Source organism: Asterias rubens, chromosome 15, assembly GCF_902459465.1.
Source record: "Asterias rubens chromosome 15, eAstRub1.3, whole genome shotgun sequence".
NCBI classification, from domain to species: Eukaryota; Metazoa; Echinodermata; class Asteroidea; order Forcipulatida; family Asteriidae; genus Asterias; species Asterias rubens.
The window spans coordinates 348,029-366,576 of NC_047076.1; the positions used below are offsets into that span (position 1 = coordinate 348,029).

Genomic DNA, 18,548 nt, shown 5'->3' on the forward strand with positions numbered 1-18,548 from the left:
GTCGCCCGGTAGCTGGCAGCGGGTACCACACATCGGTGTATGGGTAAAAACCAATTAATATTCTTTATGCAAATTTAACATCTCTTATTATCGTTGCGGTACCCGCTGCCAAAACATAGGATTCGAACTGCCTCCAGCTACCGGGCAACCTCGGTAGTCTAGTTGGTAAGACACTGCTCTAGAATTGCAAGGGTCGTGGGTTCGAATCCCACCCGAGTAACATGCCTTTCATATTTTTTCACATGACTCGCATCGGTGTATGGGTAAAAAACAATTAATATTCTTTATCCCCGATGCAAATTTAACATCTCTTAATAATAATTCAGCTGTTGATATGCCTGTGACTTTTCTCACAGAACTTGGGAAAGTACAAATGGGTCTTATCACGTATCCACCAATAGCTGATCAAGGCACTTGAACAAAGAGAAACAATTTTTAAGACAGCTGAAGTTTTTATGAATTATGAGACTGATTTATGTAGCACCTAAGGGTTTACAAGGTGCTGTGATGCACTCAGCAGCGCCAGAAACATCAGGGGAAAAAAAAAACTTTTCTTAGCGATAAGTGCAACTTCCAAGGCATTACACAACAAACAGGATCTTGGGCTTTACGTTCCATCTCGGAAGGACGAAGCAATAATGGTTAAGCCTCTTGCTTAAGGACACAAGTGTCATGATGGGGACTCCAATCCATTAATCAGAATTACCAGAGCTGGAGTCCGTTGCGCTTGACCATTCATTCCATGCATAACATAAATATATCATGAAAAACCTGTAAGATGTTTTATAAAATTTTACAAAAACAATTTTGAGAAAACAGAAAATAATTATATGAACTCTGTTTAGGTAGTTCCTTTTAAATACAAGTAATTTTCAGATAAAGAAACATTTTCTGGTTGCAAAGGTTTATATTCTTAACACCACTTCTTCTCATTCTTAACTTATCTTACAAGGAATCTTGAGCAAACGCCTTTAACCCTAGCTCTTCATGTGGACTCACAACCTTAATATAAAGGCAGTGTGTACTGAGTGTTTTTTGCGTTCTTTTGGGGGAGGGGGAATCAAATTTTGATAGATCGAGACCAAACTAGAATCCAATAACCTCCCGCTTTCTAGAGCAACCCCTTTACCTATTTAACTTCCAAGCTTGCCTGTTACTGTAGTTGCCACCACAATGTACATTTCTTAATTTATTAAAGTCTTCCGGCCAGGAATTTTACACATTGAATTTGATTTGCGGAATTTACAAGTAGGCAAATCAAAATGATCTTACCTTCTGTGTCAAATGGTATTTGTTGACAAGGCCCGGGCGCATTCAGTGGTGCCGTGGGGCATTTATAGACTGCACCCCCTTCAATCACATCAGGCTGGGACGTTTGCGCTTTTGGCGCCCCAACTAGTAACCTGTTATGAATAGAAATAAGAGGATATGAAAGTTAAAATGGCACATAGATGGTGACGTGATTTGACTGCAACTACCCTTTGGTACATCAAAGGTTTACTGTTAAAGCTCCTGTTACAATATGATGAGTTGTAAGGTAGTTCTACTATTTATAATTTTTTCAAACTCACTTCAATGAGACATAATATTATGAATAAAAGATACTTGTTAAAGCACCTTACACGTAGCCTCAACGTTAAAGCACTTTAAGCATATAGGCTAATCAAAGTTGGCCTACAACTTTTTTTTTTAAACACAAGGAAATATAAAAGTAGAAAAGTCTTAGACCAACACAAGTTTGCTTTCAAACGATTTCTAAAAGCCATTGGACACTTTCGGTAATTAGTATTGTTCAAAGGCCCACACTCCATGTATCACAACTTATATATAAAATAAAAAACCTGTCATTACCTACTGTAAAACCTGTAAGTTATTTGTAAGTCTGTGAACTTTTTTTTTCTTCTCTGTTCCGAAAGTGCCAAAGAGACTAAGTTCAAAAATCTGTCAAATCAGACATATCTGGGCAGATGGTACTAGTTACATGTATACAGAAATGCGCCGTCTTTAAATGGTTTTACCACAGATACACACTTATCACATTCACAGGCATGAATATAGTTCCCCTTTCACTGATGTTTGCACTGTATACTCGGTACTTTTACTTCACAGAAGTCGTGAAAGTACTGAGTATACAGTTGCAAGAGTAAAAACAATTCATCTTCTTTATCCACCGATGCAAAAATAACATCTATAAAGTCATTGAACTCAGTTATTCACTTTAAAAACAGCATTTTCACCGGGAAAGGAGTTCAACTGGAGACAGATAAAAGCTGTTTTATTCCCTGAAATTGTTACTTTGCATGAGTAACCGATACGTTAAGTGTAAAATAAAACCTGGGTGATACATCTTGGATAAGTGGCAAGAGAGTTCTAGAATCTTTAGTTATACTGCTATGGAACACCATCTGCATCTTAAATCCTTAGTCTAAACCTAGTGTGTTGTATTGATTAAGAAGATGTATCATCATCGTCACCTGCAGTTTCTTAGAACAAGAGCTGCACCTTCCGAAGAGTGCTTCAAGATTCAACTTTCATCTCTTCCTTATCATTCTGATTTTGAAGAAAGTATCATCTTAAATCTATGACAGAGTACTTCAAGATTGAAATGAACTTTCATCTCTTCCTTGCTAATGCTCAATATCATTCTGATTTTGAAGAAAGAATCAGCTTAAATTTGCCACAGAGTACATTGTACTCAAGATTCGACTTTCATTTCTTCCTTATTCAGTATCATTCTGAAGGAAGAATCAATCATCTCAAATATTTCAAAATTCATACAAAATAAAACTCGATACTAATTTTCCGAATAGTGAAGGAAGAATCGTCTTAAATATTTTATAATTCAAAACAAAATAAAACTTGATATTAACTTTCATTTTATCACTGCGTGTAAGATATTTAATATATATATTGAAAGTGGTGTTTGAAGCTTTGCATAGTGTGAGAAATATAAATAAAACTATAAATAAATAATGAACTTGCGGGTACAACCGGTGCTTTTTAGAGTCAACATTCCCACAAAAGAGATTTAATGTACCCGTAAAAGTTCCTTGGATCATTTGAGATCTTGAATGTTTTTTAGTTTCCTTTTATTGTTGTGACACAATTTGTACGACACAAGTTACACAGCACTATAAAAAGTGAATGGACTTCTGTGGAGCTACAATCCCGGCCATATTTCATTGGGCCTCCCCCTCCCCGCCACCGCCCCCCACCCCTCCCCCTCCCATTCAATGTTGGCTCTCATTGCATGGTCTGCGCTCCAGCTGGGATTAACAACATTGAGCGGGGAACGCAGAGGGTATGAAGCAGTTTGACTGGCATTGTAGCTCATACATGTATGCATTTAATCAAAAGAGAAACAGGTGCGTTTCAATCAATCAACTCAGACTATTAACGGAACTAATGCATCAAGAGGTTTAAACTTCCTTGAAATACACCTTCATTTAGAACCCCTACATTTTGTGTCAAAATATTTTCCTAAGAACTCTTTAGAAGTTTTTTTAAATCTTGACTATAAAACAAAACAAAAGGTGCTTTCTTCTTTTTAAAGGAAGGCACTAGACATGCTTTGTAATAGTCCAAGATCAGTCTTCCCACTTGGTGTATTCAAACAATATGAATAAAACAAGAAACCTGTGAAAATTTTGGCTCAATTAGTCATCGAAGCTGCAAGAAAATAATGAACGAAAAAAACATCCTTGTTGCACAAATTAAAGTGCCTTCAGAGAAAAGCATCAAGCCTGAAGTCTTTCACAGATTTAAACAGTCAGAAATTACCTCTTTCTCAAAAACTATGTTACTGCAGAGGGAGACTTTTCTCGCTATGTTTAATACAGCACTCCATTGATTGTTGCCAAGTAATATTTTATGCTAATATATATTGTGAGTAATTACCAAATGTGTCCAGTGCCTTTAATAGAGAAAGTGAGAGAGATAGTGAGAGTTCAAGCACCTTGAAGACGCTGCTCGTCTCTTCAACTCTAGTGAGATCAGACTACATATATTTGAATATCCCAGGACTCTAGGACACATATTGATTGCAGGGTATTGCAATTCTCACCTGATACTCTTAACAAGAAAACTACTTGGTTTTAACAATCCCTTTTTGTTAGTACAAAAACAGAAATAAAGGTCATAAACAATTTTTTACAAACTGTAAACAAATGGATTCTAACTGGCATCCCTGAACTTCAAGTCAAAACTTAACTGATAACTTATTTATCTAAAGATTATATTTCAAACAAACATGTTCCAATACTTGTTTTTAAGACATCAAATAATGACTCGCTCAACAAAAAGGGCCCTTAAGTTTATCTTCAATACAGAGCTTTCATACACCTTAGAATATTGCCTTTCCATCCATGTATGTAACTACAAAAGTGAATTATGGGATACATATAAGGGTCAATAATGGAGAGCCGGTCACATATCACCGTTAAAAGTTGTTCTCATAATTTCTAAACAACACAGTAAAGTAACTGAAAACTGATTTCTTGATTTCCAAACGAAACAGATAAATTAACTTTAACTGTAAGTTGCCAGAGCAATATGTGACTACATTTGAATGTTTTCAATCCCAGGTCCCATTCTATTGATTCACATGCCTGATTATCATCACCTGCAGACTTTAGTTCCTTCAGTCCCCCCCCTCCCTGTCCCCCTCGTCTCTCTCTCTCTCTTTCCTTCGTTTCCTCCACTGTCACCTTCAATAAACAGGTGCCAAGCATTGACTGTCCAATCTTACCATGGACCTTTGATCATCCAGGTACCCACTGACGAATCGTTAAATCAAGGAGTTTCCCTCCAAGCTAAACAAAAGTACAACTTTCCTCAATACAGTATTTTTGTCTGGGCCAAATTCTGAAAATGAAGCTTAGCTACTTTCTGTTAAGCAGTATAGCAGGATACCAGCACCGATTGTGCATGTGACGAGGTAGTTCAATTGGTAACCTTATTCTGGTAAGCATAATGTTGTTCTCGTAGCTACCTTTTGTGCTTAAAAAGGTAGTGGACACTATTGGTAATTACTCAACATTTTTATTAGCATAAAACCTTACTTGGTAACGAGTAATGGGGAGAGGCTGGTAGTATAAAACATTGTGAGAAACGGCTCCCTCTGAAGTGACGTAGTTTTCGAGAAAGAAGTCATTTCCACAAATTTGATTTTGAGACCTCAGATTTAGAATTTAAGGTCTCGAAATCAAGCATCTGAACGCACACATCTTCGTTTGACAAGGGTGTTTTTTCTTTCATTATTATCTGGCAACTTCGACGACCAATTGAGCTCAAATTTTCACAGGTTAGTTATTTTGTGCATATGTTGAGATCATGGAGGTAAAAACCTCCATGATGAGATACACTCATTGAGAAGACTGGTCTTTGACAACTACCAATAGTGTCCATTGTCATTAAGCAGCTCCATGAAACTGGGCCCTTGTAAACATAAAAGAGTTTACAAAAGGATGAGGAAGCACGTCACTTCCACAAACCTTTTACAAAAACAACAACAGCAACAACAACAACAACCTTGGAAATGTAAGCACAAAGTTGGTCATGTGTTCAAACTTTCATTTTCATAGCACAATAAACTTATCTAGTATCACAAAATGTGCAAAATAATAGTCGGTTATTTCCATCAGAGACGATTCCTCACAACAGTACACTTCCATATCCAAACAGGAGGTGACAGGAGGTGTATTTATGTGTTTACTTTCATTATTGATGTTTGGTGTATTTATGTGTTTACTTTCATTATTGATGTTTACTGAGTTGGTTGAAAACAACCCCCCCCCCCCCCCCCCCCCCCCCCCGTTGACAAGAAAAGCTGCAAATATCCTACAAAGCAAACAGAAAATGGAACTAAAAACCATGTTTCATTACTCATTGACCATCACACCCTAAAACATGATGATCAAGTTTCTTTGAAACTTTAGGCAGTAAAATGTTTAAAACAACATGAACAAAACTATAATTCAATATGATACAACAAAATGCCTGGTCAAATATAAAAGGATTTGATTTAAAGGGATTTGCGTTTTTAAGGCCCCCCCCCCCCCATTATGGGTACCCTTGATCACACATTAGAATAAAACCAACAGACAGAGACAACAGCAACAATTCAAAACATTATTCAACACACCAAAACACATGAATAAAACCAACAGACAGAGACAACAGCAACAATTCAAAACATTATTCAACACACCAAAACACATGAATAAAACCAAGAGACAGAGACAACAGCAACAATTCAAAACATTATTCAACACACCAAAACACATGATCAAGTCTCGTTGATACTTTTGCCAGTCAATTTTGAACAACATGAACAAAATCATATTCAACCTTCCTCCATGATTCAACATGAGACAACAAAATGGCTGTAGTTATAAATGGGAAACCCAGTGGAACCTTGATCAAACATTAGAATAAAACAATTAGAACGATATGAGACAAAAGCAAAAATGGAAAAACAACCGTAGAAAAACATTGAAGTGTAGCTTCAATACTCCAACAACCCATCCTGGCCTCTCTTCAGGATCTTTTCTCACACCATTATGCAAATGTTGCTTTGCCAGGCACCTGTACTCAATGACATTTTCTTATTCCTCTCACGGACACATTTTCAAAGCTTAGTTCATGACCTTTTGAATAAATATTAACTGTTAGGACACAATGCTTGATGATACCAAGGTCACACGCAAAGGGTACGCAGTTATTTGTACAGTAAAGTCAATCCCTTGCTTTATAGGCATCCAATTTATGTGAGTATTCTCTTTAGGCATGGGATGTGAAGAAGTAGCTATTTATTCCTCTCTTATCTGTTCATGTGGTCAGACTCAGAAGAGTCTAATGCCAGATGAGATGAAGATTTGAGTCAACGTGAGCATTGTGCAGTTTCAAGACAAGTTCCTACATGTACATGTATCTAGGTGTGAGTATACAGTACACTATATCACACATAATTGAATGTACAGGAACTACATTACAAACACCTCAGGCATGTATGCGTCGTTTTTAAATGGCAAGGGCACCAAGGCATTTTCTCCTTGGTAAAGGCATGGGCACCCTATGAGGAAATAGACATTTTCTTCTGGAGTATTTCAAGGGCAGCAAGGCAATGACCAGGGGGCATGTATGCAATCTCCTTCATTGCCTCCATGAAGTATCAGTTTCTACTGTCAGCATTTCAAGGGCAGCAAGGCAATGACCAGGGGGCATGTATGCAATCGCCTTCATTGCCTCCATGAAGTATCAGTTTCTACTGTCAGCATTTCAAGGGCAGCAAGGCAATGACCAGGGGGCATGTATGCAATCTCCTTCATTGCCTCCATGAAGTATCAGTTTCTACTGTCAGCATTTCAAGGGCAGCAAGGCAATGACCAGGGGGCATGTATGCAATCACCTTCATTGCCTCCATGAAGTATCAGTTTCTACTGGAGCATTTCAAGGGCAGCAAGGCAATGACCAGGGGGCATGTATGCAATCACCTTCATTGCCTCCATTTAGTCCTGACTACAGGTCTATAGAGACCCCCGTGTCCATAATAGACCTTATGCATAATTTCAGTAGGGCGCCCTCACCTAGAGTTCAAAAGGAGGTTGTTCACTGGCCAATCCTGTGCGCCGCACGTACAAATTGGTGCGTTTCAATTGTTTCGTCACCCTTTTTCCTCTACGATGGCGACCGGATGACGTCAACGCATTAAGTTCAATCCTGATCTTCATTGCCACTAAACCAATGATCATCGAAAGTTCATAGGAATCTTTCACAGGCTTCCATAATCCCCAAAAGAAAAACATAATCTGTTGTTATCTTTGTACAATGTACATAACAACGTTAAAGTTTCTCAACATGCTTTATATACTATGGAAAGCAGGCTGAAGCCTTCTAACCCAAAGTTATTGAGTTATTACCGACCGCACCTTCTCTTAAAGTGGACTTTACCAAACAGAAACTGCCTTGCTCTTTCAAGAATATTCAGGTCTGGATCATTATGTGTTACATTGTAATTGATGAGGAGCATCTTCCCTCACATTTGGCATCTATCCTCAAGCTCTATATGAATAAGTAAACCCATCCCTATTGTAAAACTAAAAGGAATCCACATGCAACATGTTTTTATTCTCTATATTTGAAACTTTAATTTATTAGTTCATTAATTACTTATTTCACTTTTGTATGGTTTTTATAGGTTTCTATTTATGCACACATCCTAAAACTCTCCAGGTTTTATTGTTTTTAATGTTTTTGTTAAGCTATTTTTCTGTGCAAAGAAATTATTAATGGCCTCACGTTTCGATCTGTATTGTATAAGTTTCCCAAATGTAAACAAGTCTTATGGGCAGTCCTTGTTTGTACATTTTCCCTTGTTTTCTTCCACGTTATCCTCCTTTTACAGTTATAGTGACATATTCTTGCCGTGTTTTATTGAACAAACTTGAAATCAAATCAAACATTTATGCTTGCACTAAAATAGTAAACCATGATCTTTAAAACTTCACTTTATGTCCCCTCCCACAATCCAGCCCAACCCACACCCAGTTCATGTGACTCTAGTGCTACAGTTAAAATCCCCTTTTCTGTTCTTTTTATAAAAGGTTTAGTTGTATTGCCAAGCCTGCTGTTGATATAGTCTGCCCACTTTGCAGGAAGTGAGAGCAAACATAATATTGATGACATCTCAGATTACTAGGTTACCATGTTATCAAGCATCATTGCACGCCTCATCAGAGCATGGTCAAAGTGGGTGATCTTTATACCGGGTGTTTCTTAGCAGTATCAAGTATTCTGGAAGGTGTACTATTTAAACAAAACACTCAATAAATATCTAATTATTTACTAATACAAGAAGCTATTGACAAAACATCTCCTACAGTTTCACTACATTTACGTGGTGTAAACATTTTGATGGAAATTTGTTTTAATCCAAGTACTGTGTGGAACTGACTGGAATAGTGTCAACTAACCCAAGTGAAAAATCTTGAACAATGAGGGAAAGTTCAAAGTAGAATTTCCTGCTACGTACTTATTTTAATCAAACATTTGTTTCTCTTTGAGATAAATGCCTGGTCCCCACTGTTAAACATGCTGTACGTTCATCAGCCACAGGATCTACCAAAATTTGCACATTTTGTCAACTTACTGTCCATAAAACAGAAAGTGAATCCCAACAATTAATTTCATGTTTTGAGCAATTTTATTTATATGAAATGTTTTCAAAATCTTAAATCAACTACCAGGACCTGAAGTAACCACTACAATTGTAGAAGTTTTTTGTCCAACAAATGATTATCTCCAGATGCTTTTCTCACTTGCATAGTTTCAAACCCTACATCATGTCTAGATTAAATGCAAGTTCAGCATTTCTACACCCACTCCTACCCAGTAAACAACATAGCAACACGATAATGAACCTGTATTGTTTAGTTCACTGATTAAGTGAAGGTTTAACGTCATCAATCACTCTACAGTTTCTAATATGTTTAATAGTTTCCGGAGGAGTGAAACTCCTTCTGTGTCAAACGCATAAATGTATCAAAATCAGTCAACAACCTTGGATATATATAGCAAGGTGTGCCCGACGGTAGGCAATAATATAACCAAAGTACAAGCATTGATTCCTACTGCAAGGTTCCAATGAGCCTAGTGCATGCACCATTGATCCAAAGACCATTGATTTGACCACTAGATCCCTGAATTGACCATGGCCAATACCTAGACTGGCGTCCATGTACAGGTAATTACAGCGATAGCAAGCCTTTACTACATGTACAATGTATGAAAAGACAGTTATTGCAATGGAAGTAGACTAGTTTGCTTTGCTGCCTAGGAAGGAAAATGATTGAAATTATGGATCGGTCCACACTACATTGTAAATGCCTGTCATTTGAGTGGATCATGATATGTAATAAATGAAAGAACTTTTCCCTTATTTCCATTCAGTATAAATGCAAAAGCCCTTTCAACTTGTGATATCTATGCGGTCCATTAGTGTAGAGCAATCCATAAACTTAAAAGCCAATGTTCTATTTAAAGAGTTTAAAGAGCTTTTCTACGGGAGCCTGAGGGCTCCATGGGAATCAATTTAAAAACACATTTGTTATACAGTATTAAAGTGTATCAGGGATATTAGAACACTCTACTCTACAGTATATTAAAATGAATTACTTTTGAAAATATTATGACAAATTGAGTAGGCTTTCAGTGATGTCATGCAGGTGTACTTGTACTAGGAACCTCGCTACATTACAGTTTTGTTGTAAAAAAAAAGAAGAAAATCTTATTTGTTGACACTTTAAAGGCCGTGGACACTATTGGTAAATTGTCAAAGACTAGCCTTCACAGTTGGTGTATCTCAAAATATGCATAAAATAATGAACCTGTGAAAATTTGAGCTCAATCGGTCATCAAACTTGCTAGATATGAATGAAAAAAAAAAAAAAAAAACCTTGTCACACAAAGGTGTGTGCGTTTAGATGGTTGATTTCAAGTCCTCAAGTTCTAAATCTGAGGTCTCAAAATCAAATTTGTGGAAAATTACTTCTTTCTCGAAAACTACATGTATGGCACTTCAGAGGGTGCCATTTCTCACAATGTTTTATACCATCAACCTCTCCCTATTACTCGTCACCAAGAAAGGTTTTATGCTAATAATTATTTTGAGTAATTACCAATAGTGTCCACTGCCTTTAATGGTCACAAAAAACGTACTATACTACTTTTGTTTTGTTTTATGTCGACCTTGTATTACTTAAAAGGGTTTTATCTGAACTCAAAGCCTAGGATTACATTATAATATTTGATACCCAGGTCTTGGCAACTGTTGGTTACCCTTCAAAACTTGCCCATGGACTTTCAAATGTATGCCCTTTCCTAAATTATGGCCTAAAGCTCGGTTCATACTTCCTGGGAATGCAACAAACAATTCAGAAGAGTTTTAAGCTGTACTCAACTCTACCGAAACATCTGCAGCGAAAACAGAGCTGTGACGTCTAACTCTCTTCGCACGAGGCAGTCGCAGGAAGTATGAACCAGGCTTTACCCTCTCAAAGATGTAGTTCCAGTCCTGAAACTCAGAGACCTGTTAAATCCGAGACAAGACTTTGACTCAGAGTCAAAATGTGTAATTAAAAAAAAATAAATAAAAAAAGAGACATTGAAACACATTTTGTTAGGGTTCTACATAATAATTCTCTTACAAGTTTAAAGAATGAATCGACACCTTTAAGGATTTATGGATTTAGCTAAAAAGACTCATTGTATTAATACATCATATCACTTCCAATCAATTTCAGACCATTTCCTCTACAAATTGGCTTATGAAATAGAAGTCAAATTCAACTGGAGCATTAGCCTTAGTATTGACTCAGTGTATCATTTCAGGAGGGACAGGCAGAGAAAACATCACGTACAGGAATGATTTTGGGGTAATATTACCGAGCAAGATGTTTGAAACCTCTTTGCATGAGTCTTATTTTCTTGTATGACAGGTTGACAATAACCTGCTGTCTATACAGCACTAGCAAGCACGTCTTCTACTTAAAATCTCTTCTTCTACATCCGATACAATTCCAAGCACAAATTGTAAGTGTCAATTTAGCTTGGAAAGAGTTTATAAAATGTTTTCCTGTTTTTTCTTCTGTGGCACTATAGACACTTCTACGATAGAACATCCAATATTTATTTAAGAAATTAAGGCACATACTACGTTTGCAGGACGAAATGCTTGATGAAAGGTGATAAGGGCAGAATTTCCTGAACATCAGTGAAGTTGATCAAATTCTAACCTCCGACCTGAGCTTTAAATATAACAATTCAAACCACGGTCATAAATGTAGCAGTCACATACACACATGCACATTGATATCATGATCAGTCTGGTACTATCACATCTGACTCTTTTACCATATGTTGGGTAAATTAACTCCAACCCATTTAAAGAGCAACGAACTTTCCAACCAAGCTAGAACACCAACTTTCCCACACAACCAAATCTCACCCATCTTCATTCACACTGGTTTAGAATACCAAAGGAATTTCCACCTGATTTAAGAATGAGTAACGATCAACAGTCACTTTGCAGACAACAAAGGATTACTGTCCATAACATTAGCACCCCCTCACAGGAAGTTCCAAACAACAGGTACATTATTAGACCATTAGAGTTCTACCTCCACGATTAGATCCAATCTAGGTAACCACAGTCTCTAACCACTTGAAAATAAACAACTTATGATGGGTCACCACCTAACAATGTCAACAGTAGTTTCTCATATCATGATCATAACAAGGAAGGTAGTGGTAGTTTATTAGACTAACCAATAACCTACAAATTCATAGCAACAACTACTTTATCATCACCGGACACATGATCATAACATAAATACTTGGTACACACCTTACTATTAAAAAATAGTCTGATTGATAAAGGAAGGTAGTGGTTACAATTAAAGACTAAAAATAATCAGCCTACATTAAAAACTGCATACTTCCTGCAATTGCGATATGAATGATGACATCACAAATTAGCAACAAATAGTTTGGAAGAGTAGAGATGAGCCAAACTCATGATCAGAAACATTCACCCTGTGATGTCAAAATTCGCTTTGAATTTGCAACTAGAAAATACAACTAGGCTTGGTCTTTAAGTGCTAGCACTAACTTCCTTGCTTTGACATGCATCAACAAAGGTTCATGTCTAGGTATTATCAGAAGAATGGGGACAGCAGAACAAAGGAACACAAAAGGACCAGCACTCTCCTCACATTGGAATCCTTTGTACCATGTATCTCTGTGTCTGAGGTCACATTATTGTATCTAGACTATTTTCTAGTGTTTTTTCAGTGTACACATTATTCAGTCCAATACTGTCTACCCAGTAATAATATCGAAGTCTTATATAGCGCACGTACCTACCAAACAAGGTACCAAACTTTCAGAAAGATAGGTTATTGCAGTGATGAATTCTGAGACCCAATTATTTAGCACCTTATAAGGGTTTACAAGGTGCTACGGCGCATTAAGCAGCCACAACCAGGAACACCAGGGCGAACCCCTTCTCTTTTCGATAAGTGTACTGGGTTCTTTTACATGCGTTACACAACACATGGGATCAACGGCTTTACGTCCCATCCGAAGGACGAAGCAATGGTTAAAATAAGTTGAAAATGTAAAATGATAAAGTTCAAATATAAATACTCTATTCTTGGTTGTAATGAATGCTAAATAATTTCACACACACTCACCATTGGTTATAAAATTTAGTATTCAATTGATTTTTGAAGAAAAATACAAATTTCTTGGTTAAAGATGAGGACAATATTGTGCAAAACTTTCAAATTGCAAATTCATGACAAAATATAATGAAGATGTTTTTATGGTCGAACACAAAAAGCACTTGTAGCATTGTACATTACTCAAGGAAAATTGCAACTGCTTAAACCAAGATATAATGAGGACAAGTTTATGTCTGGACACCACTTCTTGGGTTGAAAACCATCCTACAGGCATCCCCTCCCTACTTGAGCCATATCCCACTCCCATCTTCATATCATTGCCGACGTGCATTGGTGCATATACACAGGGAAGTAGTTTATCATTAACAAGAGCTCGATACCAAGTGGATTCCTACACACGCACCCTGCAAGCTAGGTCGGCATAAATGCACTAGGATTTGTAGTGTCAATCCACTTTGGAGGGTTTAGTGCAGTCCAATTCGCTTAATGTAATATTGATGAAAGACACATTCCAAAATGAATCCAAATGGTTGGCACTCTGGGCACTAAATGTAAATCAAAATGCTTCTTGGGAGAGTGAAGTTAAAGTTAAACATACTGTCCTTCCAAACAAGCCCTGTACCACCCCCCCCCCCCAAAAAAAAAAAAAGTCACCCATCAAACATCAAACAAACAAGGTTTTAGATAGGGTTTGGTAAACGGGTGTCAACATTTTTCACTTACAATTTTACCTAATCAACGGTTTTTATTTTATTTTATTTACTTAATTGGGGTTTTGTGTGTTGTTCTGTTTGCGTATTCTTACTACATATGTTTTTTTTAATGTCCGATGTGTGTTTGTGTACTTAGTGGCGTTCCCTGGTCTGTTTGATGTGGGTTTCGGTGTACTATTTTTGTCTACTTATAATGTTCATTTATCAATATTGTGTAATTTTTAGTATTATATATTGTTGTATTTATATTTATATTTATACATAGTTTTTAATGATTCCTGTAAGTTGCGGCTATCCGCTGTTGGATATCAATAAATGAATAAATATAAATAAATACTAGACATAGAATTTTTGTTAACTACAAAAACACGGTGTTCGGTTGGACGTTACGTGATGACGTAGTTTAAAAACGTTGAACCTTAAAGATGACTTTTTCTACAACCTGACGTTAATTTTTATAGTTAAACTTGCTGGAGAAGGTTCGCAGGGAAAGAAGAACACGAGGAAAAAAACAAATAAAAACATAACAATAACAATAGTTGTTCGGCTGTTAGAACACCTAAAAATAAAAAATTAAAAACAGGTAGTCCAGCAGTTCAAATTTAAAACACGGTGTCGAACACCCCTCTGGCTAAAACTATGCAATTAAGCCAGTTTAAGGTGTTTGTTTTGTGAAATCAAAGATTTGTTGTTTGGTTACTTATAACAAAAGAATTAACACCTAAATGAACAAAGTTCTTTATATCAAGAGATCAAGGTTAAGACTAATGACTCATTGATGAAGTATTTGTGGGTTTCGCTCCATTAATCTATCAATGGCATAGCCTCAAACTAACAAGGTCAACGTCATTGACCTGTTGGATTCGTTCAGAGACAGGTAACCAGCACTACTACCAGCCAAAATGGCAACTACATTATATCTTTGTATTCCGTGTAACTGGTTCCCTATTTTGTGTCATTGACTTTAAAAATATAATTGTATGCAGGTTGACCTATTAACCTGTATAACAAACAAGGGTTTACAAATTTGCTAGAAATTTAAAAATTGTGTTTTAAATTGTTCGCTTAAAATACAAAAAATTCCATGTAAATGACAAATAAAACAGGGTGACCAAAAGACACCCCTCTTGCTCACAATATTGAATATGACAATTGACAACCATGACCCTGATGTTATTGAAAAGTCTCATTTCTAAACCTTCCTCTTACAATAATCCTGCAAACATAAAACAGCACCTTTGCTGAATGCTGATCATAACATCTCCCAGAATACGTTGAAATTCTGTGAATACCTGACATATAATTCAATAATAAGCACCCAAGGCCTTCAATTAGATCTTTGCCATCCATGTCCAATTAGAGACAACAACCTGAGCACTACGCATTACAAAACATATGCCATCTAACTCTCTATTCAATCTAACACGGCTCAGGTGCTCACTGCTTAGCCTATTTAATAAAATATTTGTACAATTTTTGCTTCAAATTCTTTTGGATATTTATCCTAATCAATCAATTTGTAGCGGTACTACAAGAGATGTTTAAAAAATTCTATATATACTTTAAAACATTATAGGGGTCTATTAGTGAAATTCATGATTTTATTCAAATTAGGCTTTCTGTAGGCCCCCTACACACAGGATTAAAAAAGGCAAAATATCAATATGTTAAATATATTTTCTTAATTATTCCTAGGATTGATGAGTAATTTGTTTTACAACATGATCAAATATAACTTATAAAAAGTAAACAAACCATTACTTGTGATTAAAAACAACTGCTAAGTGCTTATCCTCTCAGATTTCAATAAATGATGTCAAGAATTAAGATGACATATATATACACTCAAATTTACCGATGTACAATTTCATTCAATTGATTGATGTTCATCACAAAGTAAGTTTGACCACAATTATGCACAGACTATTAATCACGATGATGACCAACGATAAAACCATGGTTACGGGTTCCACAGAACAGTATTTCCAATGAAATTTTATCCAAGCGATTATTTGTCATTCACTGACAGAGTTTTATTTCCATTTTTCCATTTATGATGCAATGGATTTCCACCATTGGTTGGAACCCCTAAGGAATGGCTTAGTAATACTCCCCAGTCCATTGAGCTGAATCCACTTCATGTTTATGTTGACCTCCAGCATCGGAAATAATCTATAGACGAACCCAGCCAACGTCAAATCCATACAGCATTCAACTGTTTCCTTATCGCTTCTGTGCAACCAAATATTCATAGTTCTAACTGTTTTGATAAATTCTTAAGATTTTCAAAACTGATCGGCCAAATCTGTGGGGTATTTATTCATGACGCTTTGTTGCTCAGAATGCCTAAAGCGTTTAAATAAAAAGGGCTACACTTGAGATTGAATAGGCTTTGGAAGCGAAACTCACCAAGAACCGACAACGCACTGCAAAGTGTGGTTGACTTGACGGAATGTTTTTCACAATATTTTATAATAAATTGGACAGGGAAAACTACTTTATAATACAAGTTTATGAAAACTACTTTGAGTTGAAGTTTTAATCCTGTTTCCTAGTTACAACTTTGAAACTGAATACTCTACATTTGCTATGCAAATTACTTTTGTACGATTATGAAGTCTGCCACATTGTAGGCTACTGCTGGGGAGTGTTACTGTTTAGTGGCAAAACTAGCACAAGCCTTTTATAACATCAAACAAATTAATAAAAACAACATTTTTAATACAAAATCATCTGTATTACTATTCATTATTAAAATTAACACTGACCATTTGCATTTGATTTACATAGTTATTGTAATTTTGTATCCAAAAATACAAACGATTAATTAATATTCATTTTTTTATAAAAAAATTGTTTTAATTATTTATTTATTATATTTATTTGTTTATTTTACTTATACAATACATTTATTTACAATCTTATTTGAGGGATACATTCAGAAAATTATAATAAGATCAATCGCAGTTAAAATTTGTCAGTCACATTAAAAACTCTATTTTTCTATACACCAACTCAAAACAAAATAAATTGTAAACAAATCCAAGATGATCCTGACTCCCTCAGCACTGACTACCTGACACCATGGAAGAAGGAAAAATTAATGTCCTTCCTCCATGCTGACACCTTACTCTACTCTATGCTGACACACATTCAACATTCAGTCATGACTTATTATTTCTCTCAATGAATTTATGCAACATTTCACAAATACATTCGACAAATACATTCACAAATTCAGACATTTAATCAATCAGTCAATACAAATTAAGAAAAAACAATCAATAACACGAATAACCAAATGAAAGTCAACTTACCAGTCAGTACTGCCTTCTCGATGTAGAGAAACACTATAACCAAACATACTCCCACTTGGTCCCGTGTGAATTATAGGCCATTCTAAGTCCAGATTCTGCCCGTACGTCAAAGTTACAAGACCGGCCACGAGCTGTAAGTACCGCCGTAGATTTCTCAACAGGCACCCCATTGTTATTTCCACTGTCCCGCTGGTGCGATCACCGTTGTATCCAGACACGTATTTGGCAGGTTTGAAGTTCGATGGAAATTGCTCAATTAGATGCTTCCTTCTTTATTAATGCTGTTGGCCTGCTAGTGCTACTTCTTCGGATCAGTTTAAGTAAACCATATCTGTTTACTGAAGGACGGATTTTACGAATGAAGCAACACTACGTTGGCCAATGTGCCACACTCACACACCACGGTCGTATTATAATTCCCAAACTTTTCACTTTGCAGGCAGCAGTTGATAACTTCGTACACTCTTCAGTGACAGAGCACTCCCCCACAATAACTGCATAAAGTTTCTCTTTCGTAACGGTACGGCTGAAATGCAAGCGTACACCTGACAAGTTTTGTCCTTTTGATATTTAGATTACTAATCCAGCTGCATTTTCTTATTGTCTGCTTTATGGCTGCTCAAGTCATCCATAACCCAAATGCATGTAAAAGTGTGATGTTTTATTTTCAATGGCACGTGTGTTCAAAGTGCATCCAATGTTCAATGACGCGTTGCGGTACGGTGAAGTGAAGCGTAAACATTAATCCTTGACAGCAAGAGGGCGCACTTCATTTTGAGGCTCTTGTGTTTTGCACTACCAACAGAAAATAAATAAATAAAGGACCAATAGCTAGTTGGTTTGTCTTAAAATGCAGAAAGAACTTTTAAATTTGTCTTTCGTTGGAAAAATCTAGTATAGGGAAAATGGTTCTTGTTTTTGTTTCTTCACTAAAGGCTATTTTAAAACTACTTGGGGAAAATGAACTATCATATTTTCGCACCAAGAATATTCTTCCCTTGTTTTTAATATAAATATTTGATTATCTATGTAAATCGAATGCTTTACATTAAGGTTGCAATAACAGTGATTCATTAAAAAATGTGACTCTTTTAATTTTTAAAACTTTTTAACAAACTTGTCAACAAAAGAAAACAAACCAGGTTATTGAACATGTGTTTAAAGGCAGTGTGTACTTTTGGTAAATGTCAAAACCAGTATCCTTAATTTGGTTTATCCCAATACTCAAGCCTATCCTGAGCTGTTGGAAGCTTTGGCTCAATTAGCCAGCAAAGTTG

At 36.2% G+C, this 18,548-nt stretch overlaps 1 protein-coding gene across 1 annotated transcript in view; it reads right to left on the reverse strand.

Annotated features, from left to right (window-relative positions):
- Positions 1-17,958, reverse strand: part of LOC117299879 (integrin alpha-8-like) — a 75,402-nt gene extending 57,444 nt beyond the window's left edge. The window contains exons 1-2 of the mRNA XM_033783465.1: positions 17,272-17,958; positions 1,273-1,403 (exon numbers count right to left, since the gene is read on the reverse strand). Of these exons, the coding sequence (XP_033639356.1) occupies positions 1,273-1,403; positions 17,272-17,441 (301 nt within the window). The 5' untranslated portion in view covers positions 17,442-17,958. The remainder of the gene's footprint in view (positions 1-1,272; positions 1,404-17,271) is intronic.
- Positions 17,959-18,548: the final 590 nt, after the last annotated feature.